The 27271-nt window shown below is 27.4% G+C and overlaps 1 protein-coding gene across 1 annotated transcript in view; it reads right to left on the bottom strand.

Annotated features, from left to right (window-relative positions):
• The window catches only part of LOC107451859 (VWFA and cache domain-containing protein 1), a 78835-nt gene that overhangs the window by 4638 nt on the left and 46926 nt on the right, over window positions 1-27271 (bottom strand). Inside the window, exons 16-26 of the mRNA XM_087167553.1 lie at window positions 25325-25467; window positions 23699-23796; window positions 17731-17925; window positions 13740-13862; window positions 12227-12326; window positions 9265-9363; window positions 9107-9172; window positions 5569-5655; window positions 4010-4125; window positions 3814-3930; window positions 3309-3454 (exon numbers count right to left, since the gene is read on the bottom strand). Coding sequence (XP_087023679.1) covers window positions 3309-3454; window positions 3814-3930; window positions 4010-4125; window positions 5569-5655; window positions 9107-9172; window positions 9265-9363; window positions 12227-12326; window positions 13740-13862; window positions 17731-17925; window positions 23699-23796; window positions 25325-25467 — 1290 coding nt within the window. The remainder of the gene's footprint in view (window positions 1-3308; window positions 3455-3813; window positions 3931-4009; window positions 4126-5568; window positions 5656-9106; window positions 9173-9264; window positions 9364-12226; window positions 12327-13739; window positions 13863-17730; window positions 17926-23698; window positions 23797-25324; window positions 25468-27271) is intronic.

Raw genomic sequence — 27271 nt, 5'->3', positions numbered from 1 at the left:
TTTTTTCTTCTGAAAATTTAATTTTTTTTCTTTCAGTATAACTTTATTAATATATTTTAGGAAAGTAGTATTTATATAAGAAAAGAAATTTGGTTGATTTTACTCAATTCTTAAATAAACATGCATATGTTAAAAAATTATTAGAAATCAAAATGTATTGAAAGAATAATAATCTATTACATTAAAAGTTCCACTCATAAACTGAAGGAATTCAAAATTAATAAATAAGCAAATTGGCATTTAATGTTTATTAACAAGGAAAAATTTGCAAAGTGACATATTTTTTAACAATAAAAAATTTTGTAGGAATTTTTTTTAGACCTAAAATAACCTTTGGTTGCCTGAATTTCCCCTCAAAACATTGTTAGCAGGATTTGATATATATTGCTAACCCACATATAAGCAATAAATAACACACATACAGAATCAAATTGTTTTTTATTTTTTATAAGTTGAGATCAGATAATTATTGGCGACCACTTTAGTTTTACTTAATCTAAAAAATCTGCCTTAATTGCAGAATAAAATAATTAAAATCAATATTAAGATTGATAATAATTAACAAATCACAGTTATCACTTACAATATATTAACCATGTTTTTAGAAAAACCAATTAATAATTTAATGTTTTTGACTATATTTTTCATAAATGATATATATTATAAATTATAATAGTATATAATGCAAGCATTGTTCATGATTTAATGTCTAATAAAATGTTCCCAATGTTAATAAAGAAACTTGTCTTAGGTGTTAGATAGTTTTTGTCAGATTTCGACAAGTTCTTGAGAGGTTTTTGAAGTGTCAAGTCAAAAACTAGTTTTTCTAATTAGGATATGCGCTCTTATAAAAGATTTTTGTTTTTTACTATTGTTCAAAGTTCTTCCCAAGTACAATAACAAAAGAAAGTAATTTCCAAAGACTTTAAATAATCATAATAAAATAATTAGTTTCTGACAAAGAACTCTTTTTCTTGATTATATAGCCACCATAAAAAAAATTTATACACAATTTTAAAGATATTGAATATTAAATAGCTCCTTCTATTTTTAAATTAATTATTACTTAATTATGTGAAAAAAATTTAATTCAAAATTATAATTAATTCAAATATTATTTAAAAAGTTTATCGAGTGCATGTTTCAGACTTAAATAAAAGTTACTTATAAAAGCACATTCAACGAAACATTAACAAGATTAATATTATTGATCATACCGAATTTATAAAGATATGTAAAGAACTAAACAAACTAAGAAAACTCTAATAAATTTATATTAAAAATGTAAATTAGTGAATGGCCCATAAAATGTTTATTATTATTTGTTTCTTGGTCCAGTATTTCTTTAACAAAATGATTAAAAAAAATTTAAATAATTTTGAAATGCAAATAAAATGAGTATTGAAGCTAAACATGTTGTCAGGATCATGTAAGTAAATTATTACATGATCCTTACATTCTTAATATTTAACTAATCTGAGATAATTGAATTTTGATTTCAATTGTTTGTAAATAAAATCGTTAAGAGATGAATTAAAGTTTTTTGGGATGACAAATCTGAATTTTTTTTTACTTAAATTAACATAAGATTCTTTGCTGCATTTAAAATATTATTAAAGCCCCACACTTCATACTTTTTTAAAATCCTGCCTCAAAATATTGTTTATTCATTGCTTAAAACAATTTAAGAGTACTGAAAATTTTAAAAGTAATAATACAATAATTATTAAAGTAATAAGCAAAAAAAAAGTATTAAAGTACAATAAAAGTTTATAAAAATTTCATGCAATTGGTTGACAGCCTTTCAGGTAAAAATATCACTCTTAAAATTCTTAAATTTTATGAAAAAAGGGAGATGGAAAATTTGAGGTGATGTAGCTTTGGGATTCTTGATTGCTCTGAGGACCCACGTAAAAATACATGATTAGTGAATGATCCCTATGTCAAGTTCAAAGATTATGGTACTGATATATAAATAGAATATCGTGAAAAGGCCATTAGCCTGCCAGTGATGAAGACGATGGCGCATCACAAACGATAAAATTAACAAGAGCAATAAAATCTAACGCTGTTGAAAAAATGTGATAATGTTTAGTTGGTCCCCGTAATCAGCTAAAATTCGAGGGATTTTTCGGTTCGATTTCAAAGGGCGAAAAATGAAGCCTGAAATTGAGAATCTCTTGCAAAATACAGCAGAGTTCCACATGAGAGAATAAAAATCCTTCCCACTGAATCAAGGTGTATACGCACATGCAGACCCACAACTATTATTATCATCAAACATGTAAATTGAATAGCTTTTTCATATGCGAAGGCTAATTGTACGGTAAAATAGATTAGCGTTGAATTAATTGTGAAAACTTTGAATGGAACAATGTGAAAAATAAATTTTTTTGCATAATTTGTAGTCAAAATCAATACAGCAAAAAAAAATAAAAAAATATCCCATTTTGGAAAGGGAAAAATTAAACACTTTTTAAAAACACCCAAGAACAAAAGCACATTTAAGGGCTTTTAAAAAATGAAAATCAAAAATAAGCCCCTTTAAGCACTTTTTAAAAAAGCTATGCACTCTGTTATTAAAATAAATTATTACCTAATGACAAGTAAAATACAAGTTTTAATTTTTTGTGGGTTTTGTAGATCTGGTATTGCTAGCTAGAAAAAACTTTTAACCGAAGTGTTTGATTTTTAAAAAAATTGCATAGTAGAACAGAATTTCGGTATCATTGAAAAAAAAATTTTTTTTTTCTTTCTGTTTAGTGTCATCTCATAAGGTAAATAGAAGACCGCATTATTGTTATATACTGTTTAAAAATAATCAAAGAAAGATCGATCAAAAGAATAGGTATTATTGAGAAGAAAAAAATGAAGTGAGGGTTTTTGAAAAAAGTCTAAGTACACTTAGTTTTGAGATAAACCTTCTAATTAGTGAACTAATTAGTAAAATTTTTTAGATTTGTAATACGTAATCTTAATACCAATAAGTTTAATATAAATATTAAAGTCTATCAAGTAATTGCTTTTGTTTTAGACTCTTACTATCGATATTAAAAAATTTATTTCATTTAAAATTTATTACATTTCAATATTTATTGCATCAATTCTATGAACTGCAAAATTTTACGGTGTACACAATACTTATTTAAAAAATCATTCTAACAGTTTTTTTCCTTCTAGTTAAGTTCTGGTATAAGGAAGTAATATTGCGGTTACATTATAATGTGTGTGATATTTTAATGAAAATCTGCAATTCCTTTATATAAGTATAATAAAGTATATGTGAAAATACAAATCTAATTTCTTACCAACAATTTCATCTGAATAAGGTGTTCGTGATCCAAAAACTCCGCCAAAACACCTTCTCTGCTCTGTGCAAAACTTTTCTGCTAGGGGTGTTACACCATCAGATTCTAATTGGCACCACTCACAGCCCAGAATACCTAAACACTCACTGCAATAGAATTTATTCGATGAAATAACAAACATTTAAACCAAATCCTTTTAAAAAATTTTAAAAAGATAATTTCATCCATTTATAATACATAAATTAATAAAAATATTTTTCTTAGAACTTTCAATACTTTGGAAAAGATCTTACATAATATGTTATTCGAATACATACAGTCAACATTATGTCCCCTTTTGACCGAATGAAAATTAATAATATGACTTCAATACCACATAGAGAAAATAAATTATTTTCAATGTACATAAAAAAATTTTAATGAGAAAAAAAATATTATTTCTGAGAACGTGGTGTGGGAGGGGTTGAAATTAAAAGATTTGAATTGAATATCCAAAATTTGTCACCTTAATTCAGTTCTCGATTCACAATGATGATCATAACAAGGCTTTAGGCTTTCCAGTAGTTTTTTGTTCACAATTGGTAAATTTGGCATTTCCGGAAAGTGAGGACACGTTTCAAACCTGATTCAAATATAACAATTTAATATTTCACTAAATGAATAATACAAATACTTAAGAAAACATATAAAATGAAAAATACCGATTATTATCCGTATCTAAATCTCCACTACACACATCTAGTTTCAAAGGACATTCACAGGGACACTCACATTCTGTGGGTTCCATTCTATGGCAATTCAGGCACAGTCTATCAGTCTAAAAGGATAAAATTAATAATTATTAGGATTTTATCATAATAATTAATCAATATACAATTATATATGAGAAAATTAATGCCATATGTTAAGTGCCATGCCACTTATAAGGTGATATTGGTCTAAACTCAAAGTCCTGCTTAATGGTTTTTAGTGTCCTAAAAAATGGCTGTGAAGAGGCGGTCACTAAAATTGCTAAGTATTTTTAGGGGTCGAAAGATGTTTGTCAAAAACCCTTAACTCTGAGGAGAGACATGAAATTTAGTGTGGTAAGGAAGAGGACTAATAGTTTCAAAAGAAACCTTTTTTTTACATCTGGTCAAACAATCCAACCCTGTTTATTTTCTTAGTATGATTGTACAAAAAAGTTTTTAAACTAAATTTTAATTAATTTTGAAATAATTATCTAAGAATAATAAACTACATCAAATGCGACCTAAGCAGCTTGAATCAAATGAGTCTTTAAACTCATACAAATGTTACAGTGCTTTTATGAAATTTTTTTCGTGGGGCATTTTCCCCGATCTCAAATAAACGGCACCTATTAAATTATGACGTCGTGCCATAAAAGTTATGCCTGTCCTTATAGATAGGTTAACAATGCACGCATAAACCAGTTTTCTTTTTACAAAAATATTATATAAATATATATATATATAAATATATATTTACAAAAATATTTTTACCTTATTGATGTATTAAAAAACAATTGAGGGTTTTCATGTCAACCCAGTTGCACAATTCTTTTCTAGAAAATTGACTGCCGTGGAATTGTATTTTAAAATGATTAATATATTTCTAAAGACTAAGATTGAATTTTTAAAAGTTCACAACCACCATGTTAACAGATGTAGTATGTAATAATTTCCTAATTAATAAATTTCTTTAAGTATGTAATTGGATTATATTCTATTGAACCTAGAAAACCTAGGTTAAAATGATAAAGCAGCAGGTATGTTTAAAATTTTTTCAAAATTCAAGTTTTTAAAATACTTATTAAATGAAAAGAATTTCCTTATTTGGGGAATTATTTACTGCGTCGGCAGCCAATATAATGTCGGAATTTTCTTAATTATTCTGACAATTAAAGAGTGTATAGCTTATAAGAGAACGATTAAAATTTCCATTTGTAGCAAAGATGAAGATACATGAATTCTCAAATACTTGTGTATTTTTCATAGATAAAACTTGCATGATTTTTAAATTGACTATATTTGAATAATTAAAGAGATCAAACCTAAATATTTAAGCTTGAATTATATTTTTGGTTTGCGACTCTTCAGATTAATATCATTAACTTAAAAGACTTTACATCATTATAAATTCACAAAGGTATGAATTATTTTGTTGTACATTATTTTAATACATATTGTATGCAAATGCATGTGGATCAAATAGTTTCAATAAAATAACAATGCTTTTTAATGCACACATAAAAACTTACCATACTACAAGGACAAAATGCAGTGATTCCATCGCAAGTTTGATTGACAATTCCAAGAAAGATATTTGTGCTATGAATGTGCATAACCTGTATAGAAAAGAATAAATAAGTCACAGAGAATGAGTTAACTCATTTCATGATTGTAAAAAGATTTATAAAATTTTAATAGCAGTTTTATGAAATAAATAAACACATATATTTGATTTTGAACTCATTTTTGAAACAATATTGCAAAGATTTACAGGTTTCTTTGCTAGGAAACAAAAAATTTATTAACTATCAGGGATGTGATTGACAAAAACACAAAAAAGAGGAAGTTTATAACTGTAGCATTAAACGTGCAAAAGAAAAAATGATATGAATTCAATAGCCAATCTGATAATGATTACATTATTATCTATTCAAATAAATATAAATATATGGTAATTATGTTCTTAAATAAAATCTTGATTAAAATAACTTTTTTTTAATAATTTAGATAACTTTGAGTATTTATGCATAAGCATGATTTTATGTATCACATTTTAAAAAACATTTCTTTAATGGTCAAAGGACCTTTATGGACTTTCTCATCAGTTCTTTGTTTTTTCGATGGTCTTTTATTAACATGACTGATCTGTAGACTGCGTTTTGCAGACTTTTGATCATCAGTGTTGATAGGACAAGAAAGTTCATTTCTCACACAATTTTTAGAGGCCTTAGATTAAGAATCGCGATGTTGGATTTCAAAATCGCGTGAATAAGAATCGCGACGCTTGATTTTAAAATCGCGTGAAAAAGAATCGCAATGCCTGATTTTAAAATCGAGTGAATAAGGCGATATCGGATTTTAAGATTGCGTGAATAAGAATCGCGATGTTGGATTTCAAAATAGGGTGAATAAGAATCGCGATGTTGGATTTTAAAATCGCTTGAATAAGAATCGCGATGTTGGATTTTAAAATCGCGTGAATAAGAATCACGATATTGGATTTTAAAAGCACGAAAATAAAAATCGCGGTATTGAATTTTTGAATCGCGTAAATAAGAATCACGATGCATAATTTTTAGAGTCCGTGAATACTTATCGCAACGAGAAAAGTTTAAACCGAGTTTAATCGATGTTTGATATTACAACCGCGTGATAACGAATCGCAATATTGAAATTTTAAAATATATATGAATACGAATCGCGACATTGGATTTTAAGCTAGCGGGAATATGAATCGCGATATTGGGTTTTAAAAACGTTAAAATATAAATCGCGATATTGGGTTCTAAAAACGCTTAAATACAAATCGCGATATTGAATTTTTAAATTGCGTGAATGGGAATTGCGAGTAATGATTTTTAAATCGTGTAAAAACGAATCTCAACAAGTAACTTTGAAATCAGTTAAATACGAAAATCGATGATTTACATAAAAATCATCTAAATAAGAATCACAATTTTAGCAGATTCTGGCCCAGTTCCTAATATTTAAAATTCTGTAAATCAGTCAATCAAAAGAAATCAAATATCAGCGGCCGTAACGAAACTGCTTAGGACTTTTTTTCTTTTTTCCAATCTATAGAGGAAGTCGCGGTTGTCAAGGCAACAAGTCGCAAGTCCGACTATATCGTTCGTTCGACTCCCCAAAACTTTTTGGAACATGGTCGGAAATTTTAAAAAGTCTTTCATCCCTGAAAAGATAAGAAAGTAGTCGAGTAGGAGACGGCATTGTTTTACCAAGGTTAACCACTTTTACCCCAGCCAGCAGATTGACATCTGAAGAAAGGTTTATTGGGGGCTTCAATACTTTCGCTCCGCGGAAGAAAAAAATTTTCAACAGAATATAATTTACTGCATAAAAAATTTTTCCACGCGGAAATTTATGAAAAAAGAGCGGAAGATATGGAAAAATCTGAAAAAAGCGGATACGCGGAAGAATCACATCCCTGAACTATGCAAGGTTAATGAAATGCATCAATTTAACATTTATGTAGTGTGATTTTGAATTGACATACACCAATGTTAAAATTAACTGAATGTTTTTCTCAAAACCTACATCCAGCCATAGAATTTAAATTTCTTTTCATCTTGAAATTTTCTTTTAATTTTCATTTAATTTTCTTTTCTTTGGATCTAAGTTTTTATAATGGTATATAGTTTAAATAGAATTATGTAAGAAAAACAAAAAAAAATTATTTTGCATACAACTACAAATTATTGACTTACAAATATTGAAATGTTTTTTTTTTTAAAAAAAGATTTATGAAAAAAGTAACAATTATTAATTATAAGTTTTTCTGTCTTAACTGAAGTAATATCTGATATTTATAGAAAAAATCTGTAATACATAAAATAAAATGATAATAAAAACTGCATTAGCTTTATAGTCGGATGAAATTTGCAAGCACAGATTCTGGTAAGAGTACCTCATAGTTGCCCCCTCCACAAAAAAAAAAAAAAAAAAACATTTTTTGGAACTGTATACATATGCATAAGAAAGGCAAAAAACTAATTTAAAAAAAAGTATAATTTGCTTGACTAAGTAAAGAAGAATTTCATTGCAAAAGAATAATAAAATATACTACACTTAATTTCAGAATTACTTTGTTCAGAGCAGAAAGTTTAAACAATACAAATGCATAATAGTTCAAAATCATTTTTATAGCATTAAAAATATCAATATCTAATTTTTGTTCAAGATCAATTAATTTTCCTTAATCAAATAATTTTAAGATAAGGTTTAAATGATCTCAAAATGAAAATAATAACTAGGCTATCTATCAAAAGTATTTTAGTGGACATTTCATAATTTAAAAATTTTATGACAAGATTACTGCATTGTTAATGATCATTTTTAAAATCAAGAACATGAGATGATGAACGGATAGCCGTGAAACTATACAAAACTCCATGCTTTGAGATTTCTTACTGCATTCCTGAAAATAATTTCAATCCATAAGCATAAAAATTTTTTAATGCAAAATTGTTATTTGAGGTTTTTTTTCTTCTATAAAATGACTGAATTCTCGAGAAGTACAAAATAATAAACCCTGAGAGTAAAGTTACATGCCTGAAATTTTATATATTGATAGACAGTCTCTAACAGCAGATGTTTGTTATTTTTATTAGCATTATTAAATCAAAATTATAAGCAAAACTAAAAAATTTTAAATTGATTATTTTAAAATTCAGAATTGCATTCTTAGAAAATGGGATGTTTTAAACCACAAAAACAGAATACCAGAACAGAAACAGAACAAAAAGAAAATTGAGGAATACCAGATCAAAAAGTTAAATATCAATATACAAAATATTTCGTTTGATCGGGAAAATCAGGACCCTGCAAAGCCGATTCTCATGAAAGTATGCAACTTAAAATTCAACACTTAACACCATTTTTACCTGCCATGAAAATAAAAGTTTTTTGTGAATGGCACTTTATATTTTATAAAGAAAATTTTTAATGTGTATTCATGGGTTATTTTCATGTTCTCACATGAAAAGAGAAACCACATTGCTTGAACTCAGCATTATAGTTCAAAAATACTGAATATTGTATAAGACAAACCTGATATTTAGTGCATTGTTCACCAGGTACAAAGTTGGAAAGAATTGTGTCCAAGCTGGTGTTCAGCTATGTTTGGAAGGGGAAGAAAAAAAAATCAGTTAGGCCAATGATCATACCATAATAATTAATAGCAATAAGAAATAAGAGAATGCACAAACCTGATAAAATCTTTGAATAGTTCTATCACTGTAGCTAGCGCATATTTTCTTTGTCACCAAATTTCTGTGATTCAGCATGTCATTTGCCACCAATGGTTCCTAGAATTGAAGTTTTACAATATATGTTTATCATACTGAAACAAAGTTCATATTAACTCCAAGTTCTAGTAAACTCTAAGTTCTCAATAATAAATATTAACAAATTTTAAAAAATGCAAAGTATGACATAAGTAAAAAAAAGTTATTTAACTTCTTTTTCAACTTTCTCTCGATTGATTACTCCCCCTACCTCAATGCTAAAATTGGAGAGATTTATTTTATGTTACATCATTAAAGTCGTTACCACTTAATTGCATATTGGATAAATAAATAATCCACTAACATGAATAAAATGTTATGGAACCAAATATGAAGCCAATGTTAAATTTCCTCATTTAAATGATGATTTATGGATGCGATTCCTCAATTAACTGCATGCACCAATAAAGTTACTTCTAACGAAATGTAATCAATGATCACTAAAATCAGTTTATTTCTTCAAAACTATATATTATTTACTAGTGCACACCCTTTTGTCATCGAATAACACAGTTACTGAGAGGGATGTAATGAATAGTGATTTGGCCGAACAGCCTAATACCGAATATTTGGCCATGAAAGCAGTCGAATATCAAATATTCAGAGGCTATTATTGAAAAATAATCAAAATTTAGCTACATTATTGGTATGGGGTAAACGGGGGAAAAAGCTTTAATAGTTATCCATTAGTAATATTTAGAATATATAAAAAAATGTCTGAATTATTAAAAAAAATTAAAGTTGTTAAGTTGAAAAAAACTGAAATAGAAAAGAAAATCCTTTTAACTCTTACAACAAAACTTTAATGTTAAAAATATTTTTTGGAAAAAAAGTATCTATAAAACATCAAATGAGAAATAGTTTATCAGAAACACTTAAAAATGCCGCACTATTATAAAACGCCAATAAAAAAAGATTACATACAAAAGCAAAACAAAAAAAAATAAATCTAAATTTTTGCACGAAAAGTTTAAAACTGAACTCCTCAGTTTTCCAATTACTGTATTTTCAAGAAAAAAGATTTAAGTCTAATAAAATCCTCTTAATTGCAGTGTCATAACAAAAACACTCTCAAACAAAAGATTTTCGAAAACAAAAAAACTAAAAGAAACCAAAAAAAAAAAGTAATTTTTTAACGAAAAATTTTACACTAAAAATCGCAATTTTATTGCTGAATTTTTAGAAAAAGAGGTGAAAGAAAAAATAATGTTCATAAGAAATAATTTTCAGAATATGCTGTGAAATAATAAAAACGCTGATAAAAAGAAAAGTTAACAAAAAAGAAGTAGAAAAAAAAATTGTTCTAAGTTCTTAAAATATTACTTTAATGCTGAAAAATTACAGTTTTCTATGTAATGTTTATTCAACTGTAAAGGAAAAAAGGGACAGTATAAGAATTCAGTTTATTAGAAAACGTTTCTTTAAAATGCAGGGCTATAATAACAGAAAACAGCAAAAACAAAATACACACAAAAAAAGTAAATGAAAGCAAAACCAAAATATTCTCAATTCTTAAAAGAAAAAAGGTTTAAAAAAATGACAAAATTGACATGCCTGAATATAATTTTTAAAAAAAATCATCAGTACACCCAGCTCAGCTCAGTATAAAATCATCTAATTTCAATTCTTCAAATTCTGCTCTCTCATTAGTTCTTTAGAGCATCAAGTTGCAAATTTTAGAACTTAATAAAGATGTGTAAAAACTATTTCTAATAATGTATGGTAAAAATTATGATTTTAGATTATTCTTTAATAAATCAATTAAAATTCAAAAAAAAAAAAAAAAAAAAAAAAAAAAAAAAAAAAAAAAAAAGGAATTTTGAAGAAAAATACTTTGACAAATATTTGGCCAACCGAATATTAATTACTGACTGGTACCCATGGTAGTTACAAGCATTATTACAAATATAATCCTGTAATAATAATACTTGTCCATAGCTGTATGTTACTCACTGCTGGGACAAGAAATGATCTTATCCTTCAGCATAAAGTTTGATCCAGGGGTCTGTCTAGACATTTTGTGAAAGGTCCGTTTTTCGTGAAATTGTGAAAAAATTACTCACATTCTTTCAACCAGGGTCCGCTTTTATGAATTTGTGCAAATAGGGTCCGTTATTGCAAAAAAAAACTTTTTCAAGGAGTTTTTAAATTGTAAAGACATACAAGATTATGCTCATCACTGTAAAATTATAATTAAAAAAATTAAATTTTAAAAAATAAACAACAATTGCTGCCTCTAAATTAGAGATGCAACATACAAATATTTGGTATTTAGCCTATACTGCTGAACGCAGAATATTCATTTCGAATGAATAATGGAAGAATCGTCTGCCGAAGACAAAACTAAATTCGTTTACGTCCATCTTTCTTGTTTTCTGCCCTGGAAAGGATTTATTCGATTAATAAAATAATAATGAAGATAAAAAAATTTGTGAAGGGTCCGATTAAAAGAAAAATCATTTTGTGAAGGGTCCGTTTTTAAGTTAAAATATTTTGTGAAGGGTCCGTTTTTATGAAAAAATGTTTTGTGAAGGGTCTGTTAACGGACCCAAATTTCTTCTAAAAAGACCCCTGGTTTGATCTCAGACAGTTATTAATACCAGCATATTCCTGACATAATCCAAATAATTGGTATAATAATACTCTAAAAACAGCTTTTGTTGAGTAATAATGTTATATTTGAGAAAATGGAAACACGTAAATCGATTTTAGATTATGATACATATAAATTTAGGCAAACATCTTAGTTAGATTACACGTAAAAAAAAAAGGAAAATAATTAATACTTATCTTTACTTTAAAAATTCATAATTCCTGATGCACATTATTATACTTAAATCATAGACATACGGTTAATATTGTTTAAAAGAAAGACAAAATTTACTTTGTGAGTAATATGTTGCTGTTCAACTGGGCCACGCCCACTTGGATCTATCAAATCAGGATGAGCCACAAGGTATCCTTTGTCATCCAACAAAAAGCAACTAAAATATACACAAGTAAAATTAAAAAAAAGGAAAAATGATTTTAAAATACTAACATAGTTATGATTTTACAGGATAAATTTCAAACATATGGGAAAACAAATTAAATATGCAAATAAATAAAAATTAAGAAAAATTACATTAATTATTGTAAATTCACTAAGTTTATGATTTTGTGAAATTTTAAATGTGGAGCTATTCTTTAGGAATATCTATCACTTTAAGGTCATATCACCAACTGGTGATGAGTGGAAAGCTTACAGGTATGCGCCAGAAGAAGATTTTTGTATGTTTTTAAAATAAAGTAGAACTGACCATTTAAATAGTTACCAAAAATTTAAAATAAATAAATAAATTTTTTTTTTAAAAAAAACCTGATTATTTATTAAGTGGTGAAAGCAATTCCTGCATCAAGCAAGTTTTTTTTATACACTAAATAAATATATTTAAAAAAAACATGAATATGGTAACTTTTTACCTTGTCTGTACAATTACTGATGCATCAACTTCCATTCATTTAAACTATATTATATTAAAAAATTATATTTTTATATTGTATATCAGAAATAACTTAAAAGTGTGCCATTGTACAATACCAGGGGTGATTGTGAGCCCAAGTCAAAATTCCGGAAAATTTCTTGAGTTAAAAAAAAAAGAAGTTTAAATTGAAAAATTAAAAAAAAAATTTAAGCAAGGTTATTTCCTTTTTCTCAATATTTCTTAGTTTACTTAAAATATTTTTGAAATTTTACACATACCTATACCATTTACACATACCTATGATGACCTGGAAATTAATAAAATTTACAAATATGTCTTTCTTTCTTGAGTTTATGATTATAACAACTATTTACTGATAAAAAATGAATATTGATCATGAATATAAGCTTATAAAGTGTATCTCTGGCTCTCCCTTACAAACAAATAAAATAAACTGTGTTTTTAAGTTCCACCTTTGAAAATTTGATTTCCAGAAACTTCTGTGATCAATGATTTTTTGAAACGTCTGGGCCTTTGATCTCCGGAAACTTCTGGATCACTGTAAGCGAAAAGTCCGGAAATCCGGATTTTTTCCGGAGCACAATCAGCCCTGCAATACTAACGCTGTTTCAAGAGATAATTTAGATTGATGTTTCTTTCTTTGCACTGATAGTTTATTATTATTTCTTCACTTAACTTTTAATTTCATTATTTAGCTTTATAACAATTTACACAACAATAAATATTTATATGCATTAGGTTTCTGATGTATATAGATAAAATCAAGTGATTACCAAGTTTTAGAATTACTATAACTAAAAAAGCTATTGAACGATTTTCAGGGCTTGTATTGAAACAGTATATTACTTTCAAAATATTGCACATAAAAATAAATGCAAGGAAGTCTAAACTATTTAATAAAATGGATCTTACATCATATGGTCCTGCTGGCAAACTGGCAGTTTTTCAACAAGGAACTTATAAAAGTAACCAAAAGAGAAATCCAATCCCATCACAGCAACAACATTATCAGATGAAGTATGCAGAGCAGTAGGCCTATCAAAAGAATTGTTACTACAACAATAATAAAAAAAGGAATAAAAAAGAAAGGAAAAATAATATTTTTTAAATAAAAATTATCCATACAACCTGGAAAAAGAAAAAAAAAAATTTTTTTTTCTTCTTATTTTAAAATAAATTAATAGTTTAATAAAATTCTCTCAGAACTTTTATTCCATATTCAATAAAAATTTATTACAGAGAAAATATAATTACAGCTCTTTATTTAATAGTGTCTAATTAAAGTACAATACGATTTAATTAAAGTAATAACCAAATAAGTACAAAAATTACTTTGTAATACTTATCCCCTAAAGTTATTATACTATTTTCAAACCTTAAAATTATGACTTTTTTTGTTCTGTTTTTAGGACTAAATTATTTTAATTACCACAATAGTTAAAGAGAAAATTTTTGTAAGTTATAATAATTTGGGTTGGCTGGTTTAAACCAATGTAGCTTTCTATAATTTTTTTACAGTTTCGTGTTTAACAGCTTTAAATAAATATAAATCTGCAATTTTTAAATGGATACATAGAATTAGGTTTCTACCACGTGAAATATATCAATGTAAGCAAATTTAAGATTAAATCATTATGTTTCTTTAAAATGTTTGAAATAAAATAGAGCATCACTAGTTTCATGTTGTGGAATTAAAATGAATTAAATCACAATCTTTTAAAAGAGTTTCTCAAACTTTACTTTTACCTACTTGTGGAGTAATCAACATACTAGATTCAAGTACCAAAGTTATTGACCTGGCGAACTTGTAAACTTCTAAGTATATTCAATGTATTCTCTGTAATCGTTTTCCTGAAGTATAACGAACTGAACTGAATTTCAATTAAATGAAATGTATATATACCAAAGTAAGATTTTTGTTCTTTCTCTCTTTTGCGCTTTGCTTTACGTCGATTCTTTTGTTCTACAGGTTTGATTAAAATCCTGGATGTTTTTAATTTAGTTGTTATAACGTTATGAAAAATATGTTTACATTTCGCATTTCACCTTCTTTATCTTTGACGATTGACCTATCTGAAATGTAGAATTTAATACATGCAATTTATCTCCCCACATCGGTGACCTTCAGGAGTGATGTGAACACGCCTACCTTGACAGAAACTCCCACTTCGATATAAGCATGCCTGTATTGATAGTAACACCCACTTCGATCAGAACATGCCTATTTCGATGGATGGTTCACATTCAACAGTTGGCTTGCTACCTGTGACTGCAGCATTATCCACCTTTTGCTGTTGCTATTCAGTCTCGATCACACATAACGTACAACGTGTACGCACGACTGCTTAAGGCAGTGTTTCCCCATTGTGTACCCTTTCTAAATTTTTCGTAATGCTGCGTACCCCAATAAAAAAATTTATGTATTTTTTACTATAAAAAAAATTTGCACAAAAGTTAAATATTACAACTGGCTTTTGACAATACTAATTATTAACTGTTAACTCAGCAAAAAATAGCCAATAGAAAAATACTTAATTATAAATTTTCATGGAGAGCTTTGTTAGCTTTGTTTTTAAATGAAATTTTTTTGAAATGTTCTTTTGTAGTAGGATATTTGCATAAGAACGCATACCCCCGCTAAACTGTTCCCGTACCTCTGGGGGTACGCGTACCACACTTTGGGAAACACTGGCTTAAGGCATCGCAGGAGCAACAACAACCGTGAAGTTAATATAGCTCTCATGATCAGCACTCAAAAAGTATGGTGATCTTAATACAACTATCCCGGATTTTCACAAAACAGCAATGAATCAACTAGTGGTATCCATTTACCGATTTCTATCACAGCTATGATTCTTGTGGAGGAGTACTGTAGTGGGTCTACCACTATAAAAATACAATACCAATTCACTAGTATATGACACGTTAACTCGATTCTATGTTAGGGCACCTTTTCATAGATGAAGGTTGACATTGTCAATATCTACTCTCCCTACATACTTTTTTAATATTTAATGTTTGCTATAGTCGAAAGTATAAATTAGAAGGAAGTGCAATTTCAAGTTCTATTTTATTAGTTCAAGCAAAGAATTATTTTCTGTTACTCATGTAAACAAATTTGACTTGTATACATGCAGCATATTTATATTTTTATTGTAAAATTTTCAAATTACATTTTTTTATAATATCTTTAAGGTTCACACCAGCATGGTGACATGGCTATAATTGTCACTAAGTGTTCTAAAAATGTTGCTAAAATCATATGCATGAACAACAAATTTTTTATCTTGAAATATGTAACAAAATAGTAAGAAAAAAAATGTTTTTTTTTTTTGCATCGAATTCTATGCATTAAAAAAATAATAAATTTGGTACTAAATTTAATTGTTCTACTATTAATATTTTTATTTATAATATTATTAAAGTCCCTGATATCAATTCAAATTAAATAACTGAGAGTGTCTGGTGCAAAAATTTTACATTGAAATTTCAAATTCGAAACTCGTGCATCGTAATATTGTATTAAAAATATTGGATTTATTAAAGCCATACGGAATTTCATAACAATAACTGTTGAAAGAGAGGTCTGTGCAAATTGAGCACATCAAAAAGTCATAACTCAAACTTTTGATTCAAATTTTTTTTAAAAAAAAGGAAAATATAGTGTGTTTAAAAGCTCTTGCAGACCACACATCAACAGATGGCGGGCTGCAGGTTGTGCACCCCTACACTAAATGAATACCTAGGGGGTCTTATTGGACCACTAAATTTTCATTGTTGGTGTGAAACATAATTATATTAAAGAAAGAGGCTTAAGGAAAAATATTCAAAATTCATTTAAAATATTTAAGTATTTTTTTTTCTTCTCATTTCTTTAATGCTGCAGTAACAATATTATTAAATTTAAAGCTCCCTTATGTTAGATATAATTATTAAGAAAAATGTAATTTGCTCCTTATTTTTTAAACCATTAGTACAGAAACATCTTTACTATTTTATATTTATTCAGCCTAGTAGTCATTTTCCCCCATCATTCTATTAATTAGAAATATTTTTTAATTAAAAGAAATATATTGTCTTGATTATCTCAGGTTTCTTTAAATTAAATTTGAATTGATTCAATAAATAGAAAAAACTGGAAAAGTTTAACTTATTACAGATAATTAATATTAATGCCCACAAATTGTATACTGTTAAATAATGTAATGATGCTGAAGTATGACATTTTTATACACATTGACAATCAAAGAAGGAAAACTAACTATTGTTGTTGTTGCTAATACCCATCTGGTCTGACGGGGTCAGACCAGATCAATGAATCCGTTGAGATTAAGAAAATCCGAAACCAGAATGGGAGAGGAATGAATGTCGTTCCAGCCAGCCCTAAACAGTTCAAGATGTGCTCAGGTGATGCCGGGTTTTGTTGGCATTTAGGGCAAAGAGGAAAGATCTTTTGATTTGCAGAAAATGTGAGACTTTTCAGGTGTCCACTGGCCAGTCGGGATAAGCAGGTGTTGGTTTGCCTGTCACCAGGAAGAGATAGAGAGAGTCCTGGTCTTTTTGCTTTATACCAGTAGTGAATAGGTGGAAGCAGCCACTTTTGTTTGTTCTGGGCCTTTTGTCTTGCAAAAAGTTCAAGGTATGTAAGCTCTGAGGTGGAAGGGACTGGATGGTCTAGTCCCTTCTTTGCAAGAGTGTCAGCCAACTCGTTGCCGTGGATATCGACGTGGGACGGGATCCATTGATTGTAAACTAACTTTTACATACTATAATAACATTTAGATATTGAATACTTATAATCCGATTAGAATAAGTTATCGTATTATTAGTAAACCTATTCAACAAATCGCTAAGCTTTGAACCACAATTTAATATTAATGCTTAAGAAAAGAGTGTCACTTACTTTCCTTCGAAAATTGTGAGACTCAGAGTTATGATGTACCCGGCTCCACCAACATCCAAATATGGAGAAGTGAGAATAATTTTACCAGGGTGCTCTAAAGCCCTAATGTACCAGTCACGCCTTGTTGGATCAAAGGACTTATCTATTAAAGTTGCAGGATAAACCAGGAACACTCCTGAGGATGTTGCGATAAATCTAAGATGGAAAAGAAAATAACTTGAAGACACACTTCACTGACTACAATAGCTTTTTTTTTTTAACATAACTTCATTAAAATAAAAAATGCTTAAGATAATTTATATTTTTTAAAAATATTTTGCATAATGAAAGCAAAAATGGCATATTATTAAAATGGTAGAATAATTTGAAATTTTTAATACAAGCTTAAAGAAACATCTTTAAACAGACATTATCCATTAAAGCTAGAAAAAAAGATAAATGTTTTGGACAATAAATACCCTATATCCTATACAAAACCAGCTTAGGACAACCAAAACAGAGAATCAATTTTGTCCTTATTTTTAAAAATGTGTCAATTATTAATTACAAAACTATATAAATTAAATTTAAACTTAGATTGCGTTTTATAAAATGTAATTTAATAAAGATTTGGAAACTTAATACATTTAATATTTAATCTCCATATCAAATTTAATTTTTTTAAATCATTATTTTTTACTTTGATATTATTACAGAATTCCTGATATTTTTTTTTAATTGAAATAGTCTGAAATTAAGTTTTACATTACCTGTTTTAAAAACCAATGCACATTTTGTTGCTATATGATGAATATTATTGAATACAATTACTTATTATTTGAACAGCAAGAGTACCATTATGGAGAAGAAAAAATGTATTTTGAAGCAAGTAAATTTGGTTTTCAAAATTTGGTCTATTTGATTGGCGCAAATAGTTTTCACATTAAGAGCAGCAATATGGTTAAAAATTTAATTTTTGAACAAATTTGGATTTTTATATTTACATTTTATACCACATTCAACTGTGTTTAAAAAAAAGGTATTTACAAAAAAGAATAATAAATAATGTATTAGAAACGTAAAAAAGAATTACCGAAGTAAAAGAGTAACTGAGAATATTTTATGGGTTTCCTGCAGAGTAAAAAACCAAAAAACCGGCTTAAACCATATTTAGGTAAAAATGCATTAATAATTAGATGCCCATATGTGTATATAAATATTATATATATATATATATATATATATATATATATATATATATATATATATATATATATATATGTGTGTGTGTGTGTGTGTATATATATAAATAATAATATGTATTTAGATAGATAAATATTACATACATACACAAATTGTAGTACACAGGTTTTATGAAATCTATTTCGTATGTTTCCCGTTTCTTATGTAACTTTCTGCTGGTCACGTAATAAAATAAATGTAAACCATAAAACAAATTTGCAAACAATAATAAGTATTGAGAGGGATATTGTGGAAGTAGTATCAAAAAACAGGAAACGTGTAAAGATTAAAAAATTTTTTTAGTAGTCCATCTTTTGAGTGTCAATTTTTAAAAAATATGTTAATATTTTTTTACCCTGATTTTACATTATCCTGCTTTGTGCGTTTTCGTAAACGTAAAATCGGAGTTTCACTGTATGTATATATATACATATATAGTGCAATTTTTGATGATCTTTCAATTTTACAATAAAAAAAAGTAAATCTTAAACAAGAAAAGTGACACTTCATATATACATTTAAAAAAAAAAGATTTTTTGTTAAAATTTAACTATTATTTATTCTTTGATTTGGAAAAACAATTTTTTTTTTTTTGTAACAATAAATAGATTGATGATAACTTATAAGTGAGATTTTGAAACCAAATTACTAGCTCCAGAAAAATGTTCTTTGAAATTTAATTCCACAAACTTGTATCAATTGCTAATCTGTAACCAAAATTAATGAATATTTTTCAAATTTCTGAAAAATGCATCAAGTACTTTGAGCATTTTATTAAATACTAAATGGCTGGACATAAAATTGCTTTGAATCTCAACTCTTTTCATTTACATAAAAGTATTTCCCAAGATTTTTTAAACTCAGAGCCCTCTTTCTAGGGTGGAATGCTGTCCACCTATTCCTATTTGTCTACATATTAAGCTGAAAAATACAATACAAACAAAACAAACAATCATAATTTTTAGAAGACTTAAATACAAATAAAATAAAATAAATATTAAAAACATAAATGCTGTAAACACTAGCCTTCCTTTTTTTAAATTTTATTTAAAGCATAATTCTCAAATTATTCAGATGCTATTATTTTTTTCATGTATTATGCATTAGAATATAAAAAAAAGAACTTTCTATATATTTTGTGCTTTTAAATCAATCAATGCACAGTGTGCAGAAAATAAATAAAATATCCTGAATAACTTTTGATTTAATCATCGGATTCTCAAGTGCAAGGATTCAATTTTATTTGCTTGAGGATATAATTATTAGTGCGGACAATATTATAATTTACGGAAACAGACACAAATAGATATTCTCTTTCAATAAACATGCCTCTTTATATTTGACAAATTTGGATTGTCAGTCTGAAAATCCTAATTGGAAATTGAATCCAGATTGACTATCCATTTAGGCTATCCGCAATCTGGCACATATGGTTCAAATAGTTTGTTCCGGAGAGCGGTGAGAAGTTTGGACCACTTAATGTAAATTTTACTTTTTGTGTATTTATGTTTTGTTTTAGTTCAAAAGAAAAATTAGGGCATTTTTTGCACAACCCATACATGCTAGATCATTTTTAAGGCATGATGAAAGGCAAAAAAATTTGGTAATCCACTGATTTAAAAATTTCGTTTCGTAGGCATATTTCTTTAACTTTCCATAACAGGAAAGAAAGTAAATCATGGGCAACAAACAACATTTTCAAATAAAAAATTAAGATAAGAACAAGTTGTTCAGAAATGATTTTTAAAAAAGGTGTGATTTCGGCTTACATACGTGAAAAATCCTGGAACCTGAAACTTACTGATTTCAGAAATAAATTTCTCAATATAAAGATAGATTGAAATAAGTTAAAAAGAAAACTGATAAGCATAGTTATTTTCATGCAACAATAAATTACGCCAAAATTAAACTGTATATAATTTACATAGTAAAGCATAAATGTACACAAAAATAAAAAAATCATGAGAAAATTGTTCTATACACTGTAACCTGCATGCAAAGATCATCAAAATAAAAAACTAAGAAATTAAACAATCACATTAATAATTTCAATAATAAATTAATATAATTAAGTAATTTTAATTTTGCAAGAAATGAAATGAAATATATAATAAATGTAAAACAATGGTATTCACTGCAATTTGATCGACAAGAGAAAAAAATTGTCAGGAAAACTGCTGAGTTACTTTTTCATAAGATGACTAAAAGACTGAAACAAGATTATATGTATGAATTAGTGAACGGTCTTTAAATTCGAACTATCCTAGGCAGGGGATTTATTAGAAGTATTAAGTTATCATTATTAAATAAAATAAAAAGATGATACAAGCATTCCAAAATTTTGAAGTGTATATCCAAAACAATACAAGCCTTTTAATGACTAAGTTCAAAACTTATTAAAATAAAACAATAATCATTAAAAAGAGTGCCTGCAATCTGAAAATAAAGTGCTACACTTAATTTAATATTTTTAGATAATGAAAGCTTGGAAATTTTATTTTATACAATAATTATGCAAAATTGAAGACATTGATGAAAAAAAAAAATTGACACTCAGCTTTTAAAAAATAAAAAAATTGTATATGTAGGATTATCTCGATTACAATAAAAGAAAATGCCTGTAAAAAAACCAAAATGACATACAATGTTGAGTTCCTTTAACAATCATTCTAAGTACAAAATAATAGTTAAACTTACAATATTTTATAGAACAAGAGCTGCAATAGAATACTCACAGCAGTATTTAACTTTTCCATTAAGCGTATTTAAGATTTCATTAAGTGCAAGGTTAGATTCCTCTGTAGAGAGAGAGGAAAAAAAATTGTAATGTAGGAGAAAGGTTTTATTTGTTTAAAAAATTTGCTCCTTTTCAGTAGTGAAACACTTGCTGTATGTGAACTTGGACATATTGTAGGGTCTCGTACTGACTTACGACGTTAAAAGGTGCATAACAAAAATAAAAAAACAATACTGAAAAAAGGATGGCATTAAGAAATTTTTTGTTCCTATACTGATTAAGAATAATCAGTTAAAACAGCCTTTAAAATTCGATTTCTTCGGAACTCTTCGACCTATTTTGTTCGAAATTTGCATTTTGTGATAAAAAATTACTTTCTTTAAAATAATGTAAGAATTTTTATACCTTACAATAAAATTTTTTTCAACTAATATTAAATAAAATAATAAAAAATTATAATTATTAAAAATAATATTTTTCAAGGAATTATCTTTGGACAAACCAATTTCAAAATTTAATTTTGAACAGAAATTTTTCAATTCACTTAAAAAGTTCTTGATATATTAGTGAAATAAGCAAAGAGTAAAATTAACATTAAGGGGTCTCAACTTTCGACCACATTCCTGACAAAACTGTTGGGACTATATTTCTCAGATAGCAGCTATTCCCTAAATTTTCGAGGTCAGGAATCATAATTGGTCGAAGGGAAGATATGCTTATTCAGAGAAAGTAGAAGTGCGATTTTGTATCCAATTACGTAACTTAAAATATCGCCTGAACTAATTAGTTATTTAGTTGTCTGAACTAATTAGCATATTTAGGGCCAATTCCTTAAATCATTTAGATTGAGATCAAGTATGTAAAAATCCATTCTTTTGATCACAAGTCATTTAGCATGTTTTCTTTATATTTTTTGCGAACTGCTCATACGGGCCTTCTGAAAAATTTTACAGTTCATTTTTTTAAAGCTGTATACATTTAGTAGTCACAGAATTACTAATAACTAAGGCCCGGATTTTGATGACATTTGCATTTTTTTGCATTTTTGGACATTTTTTGTCTTTTAGAGCATTTTTTTTAGATTTATAAGGCATTTTTCTTTACATTTTTGGGCGTATTTTGCATTTTAATGCATTTTTTAAAGTTTTTTGTTAATTTTTCCAATTTTTATTATTTTTTATCAATTTTCATTATTACACTGGCTTCCAAACAATGAAGAAAATCTATAGGATATTAACAAGTGAAGCAAAATCTTTTCAAATTGAAGAAGAATTGTCAGTAAGAGAGACCGTCTTCTTCAAGTACATGCCTATAACATCAGTAGACATTGAAAGAAGCTTCTGCAGGAATGAAAATTTACTTTCAGACAAGAGACGCTCGTTTACATTTCAAATTATCGAAAAACATTTAATAATCCAATGTAATTCTGATATTTAGAAATATTATGAGATGGAAGTTGTTATATCCATTAAAGTTTCTATACAAAATAAAAATATTTTGATGTCAATATATTTTCCTTTTTTTGTTATTTAAGGATATAAAACATATTTTTCAAACTTTAATGAGTGTAGAACAAGTATTGCATTGTTTTATATTTTTTAAATGACTCATAATAATTTTAAAGAGCAAAACATTTTTTTAATTCAATATTTTTACTTTATTTAAGGCATTTTTTGCGCAATTTTTGCATTTTTAAGGGCATTTTTTGCCCTTTTTAAGGGCATTAGTTGAGATTTTTTAGGTCATCAAAATCCGGGCTCTACTAATAACACTTGAGTTGATTTTGCAGTAGATGAAACTAAGAGCTTTGAACCTGCTACATGAGCTACCATGCAGAACCATGACAGTTTTTTTTAAAAAAATTTTCGTCAAATATTTAAATTTCAAATATTATTATAATTATTTTTTTTTATATTTAATAACTGCTTTAGCAACATTAACATTATTTAAAAAGCTATAAATAGTACAATTAGATTATAGATTGAACCATGCAAAACAAAACAAAATTACCTTCGCACAATATAATCTGAAAACTCATCATGATGTAAAGCATCTTGCCAGGCTGGTGTAATCTGAGTTAAAGCAAGAATTTCACTTCTTACACCAGGCTGAAAAAAAAAAGAAAAACAGTTTAAATACATTCAGCGCATTGATTCAAATTACTTGATTACATTTCAAAAAAGCTTTTAAATAAATAACTTAATTAACAGCTGGGCTTAATTAAAGCCTGATTTCTGTTTAATGCTATTGAAAAGAAAGTGGAAATAAAAAGAGTAATTCCATTCCGAAAATAATTTTTAAGGAAATAAATTTAAAAAAAGCGAAGTGAATTTCAAAACAGGAATTATGTTTACAAATTATCCCTATTTTATAAATAACATACCGATTATGCAAAATAATCATCATAGATACAAAATTTAACCAAAAAAATTATTCCACGTTTTGCTAATTTACAGCCCAAAGAACCTAAGTTTGTGACATGCAACTTAGAACAATTTAAACGTTCCAGCAGTACAATTAGGTCCAAGGCGCAATGAAAATTTTGTATGTAGATTATAACGTTTATTTCCCTATGTAGGCATTTATACAAAATTTGATAATTATTTAATAAATGCTTGTTTTTCCTTTCCTTTTTCTCTTTGCAATTTCAAGGGTTAAATTATTTATCATTTTATAGATATGATATCAATTTCATAAGTGAGTAGGGTTGTCTAACCAACAAAATATATTTCAGATTATCTATATAACAGAGTTTAAATAAAATCGAATTAATTTACTAAAGTCAGAATATTTCTCAGCTAGTTCTTATTTAATAAAAATTATAAGACGCTGTATATTGATTTTATTTATTGGTTAGCTTTTGAAAATAAATTTAAAGTTACTCTGTTACAAATTTAGTAACAAAATTATTTCATGATCTTCAAGTCTTTAAGACGTGTTTGCGCCTTCTCTCCCTCAAAAAATAACATCCAATTTAGCCCAAAAAACACTTTTTAAAATTGATATCCTCAGTTCAGGATACATGAAAAGATATTTACGAGAGTCTACCATTTTCATGTATTTATGATGAGTCATTGAGTCTATCAATCTGCAAGCAAAGTAATTATCTTCCTTTTAAATGTATGAAATAATAGATCTTACAAACAATTCCTTTCTAAAAGTTTTCAGATAAACTCAAATCTGATATGGAAGGTCTATATGCATGCTGATGGACTTCACATACCTACATTTATATTTTTCTATTATATATAAACCCATAGAGTTTTTCTGAAGAAGTGTGCTGGAACATCTACAAATGTAAGTTTTAGATAGAATCGTTCAAAAATATAACTTTGAAAATTCTATTTAAAACTAAACATGTAAGAAACCCTAAGCATTTTTTAACTTCATAAAATAAACAATTTCGTTAATTAAAATACTAACATCTATTAACATAAGAAAAACTATTTTTTATTAGCAGGACTGTTTAGCATGTAATAGTTCTTTATAAAACTATAACTATGCATATGAAATCATTGCATGCTTAGACCAAACAAGTGAAGTCCGACTTTGAAAATTAAATTTATATGAAACACTACAGGTAATAGATTTCAAAAGAGCTTTTCATATTTAAAAATCAAAAACATAAAATATTACCTTAAATCCAGGATTTGGAAGGTTACGATCAGGATCTTTGAAATATGCCATGTAGCTAAATATTTTTAGCAAGCTTTCATCTTCAGTCAAATAGTTATAGGGTGAGATGAAGCATGATGCAGATAAGAAAGCTCCCATAGTACCTAAATTTAATACAATGAATGGTCAGATTGGCAAATGAAAAACATCGGTTAACCTAATGAAAAGAAGTTTCTTTTCATTCCTAGTGAATCTCCTTTAGAAAAACAATTATGTGCCACTCCTATAACATGCCCTCAAACATTACTTTCAAACTCTTTAAACTGGACACCACTTTAAAAAAAAAAAAATTATTACTTTCAATTCCAAAAAAAAAAAAAAAAAAAAAAATATTCAGAACTAAACAACTAATTATTCCCCTGTCACCTTTATCAAGAAAGAAAAAAATGGTGCTGTGCATGTGAAATATTTTGAACAGTAGTATCTTTTGGACTTTTCATTGGGATGATAGTTAGACCCCATAGTTGAATTATGAGACCCCGCGAGTTGAAATGACACATTAAATTATCTCGATACCCCACTGAAATTTCCTTTTAATGATTCAATTTAATTAGTTTGATCAATGGAACTGGATTAAAAAAAGAATGGAAATCCACTAAAACAAGATATTCATATAACATTTAGACTGAGTTTAATTGTGAATGCAACAACTCAATAAGCGTCTTACAGGTAGGTAATGTCTATGTATCAAGGAGGCATTGCCAGGTTTATTATTAAGCAATGAGGAGATGTTAAGGGGGAGTAAAACTATTGAATGGAACTGACTGGGATGTAGGAATACAAGTGTCTATTCAGTATCATATGGCTAACTTCAATATCTGTTTAATTAGGAAAAACATTTTCATTTCGTTGCATCTTCATCTGAAATTATTTGAGACAGAAAAAGCAAAAGATCCTTATTCTTGAGAAAATCTCTTTTCATTCAACAATGTCTCTCAATGCTTTAACTCAGAAAGAAAAAAATTGAAGTTTTAGAGTATTACAAACATCAAACATTGGTCGAACACTTTACAGAAAAACTAATGAAAGTGAGATGCAAAAATGGAAACAAATTAGAACTTATTCTGAAAATCTGGATTTACCAATTTGTTTTTAAAAAGGGTTTCCTCAAGTTAGAAGAACAAACATTCAGTATCAGATCCTATGTTACAAGAAAAGGCTACAGAGGTCGTTGAGAAATTAGGAATAAACTACTTAAAGTAAGATTCCGAATTCTAGTGAAGTCCTGAAAGAGGCACAGGATTTAATGCTGCTAACTAGTGAGAAATGGAAGTCAATAAATTCAAAGTCTGCTTCTGCGGATGCTGGCACGGTTGAAGAAGAGTTGGAGAAACTACCTTCTTTATTTGAGGCACCTGAAGACATATTAATGCTGATGTCTTTTTTTTTATTGACCATTTTTGGAGAAAACTACATGCTTAGAAGAAGAAAAATGTAAAGTAAGGTAAATGACTTTACTTTATAGAAAAAGGTGTTTTGAAGGAATAAATTTATTGAGGCTGGGAATAAAAAGGAAAGCAAATAGATCAGCATGGGTGACTCCAGATTTAATAACTGAATGGTTGCTTGAACTTGATCGAAAAATGGGTCACAAAGTTTCATTCGCAAGAAACATTCTAATTGAAGCTAAAAATTTTATAGGTAGTAACTTGGAATATTTAGTTTTTAAAAATTTTTTTTGCCCCAATGCCTCTTCATTTTAAAAATCTCCAATACATATTAAATTGACTAAAGCTTACTGAAGAAGAATGTAGTGTAATTTTTCTAACATCCAATAGACTAATGAGTTAGTTTTAATCTTTCAGTATTTAAATGTTCAAATAGCCTTACAAAAAAATCTTAACCTTTTTGTTTATTTTCCTTTGTTTTGATATTTTTAGTGCATTATTACAATAATTTGCTTACTTT

Source organism: Parasteatoda tepidariorum, chromosome 7 (assembly GCF_982258835.1).
Source record: "Parasteatoda tepidariorum strain Cologne lab strain chromosome 7, Ptep-v5.0, whole genome shotgun sequence".
In the NCBI taxonomy this organism is placed as follows: Eukaryota; Metazoa; Arthropoda; class Arachnida; order Araneae; family Theridiidae; genus Parasteatoda; species Parasteatoda tepidariorum.
The sequence above is the reverse complement of the archived record's forward strand: the minus strand, read 5'-3'. Positions and strand labels throughout refer to the sequence as shown.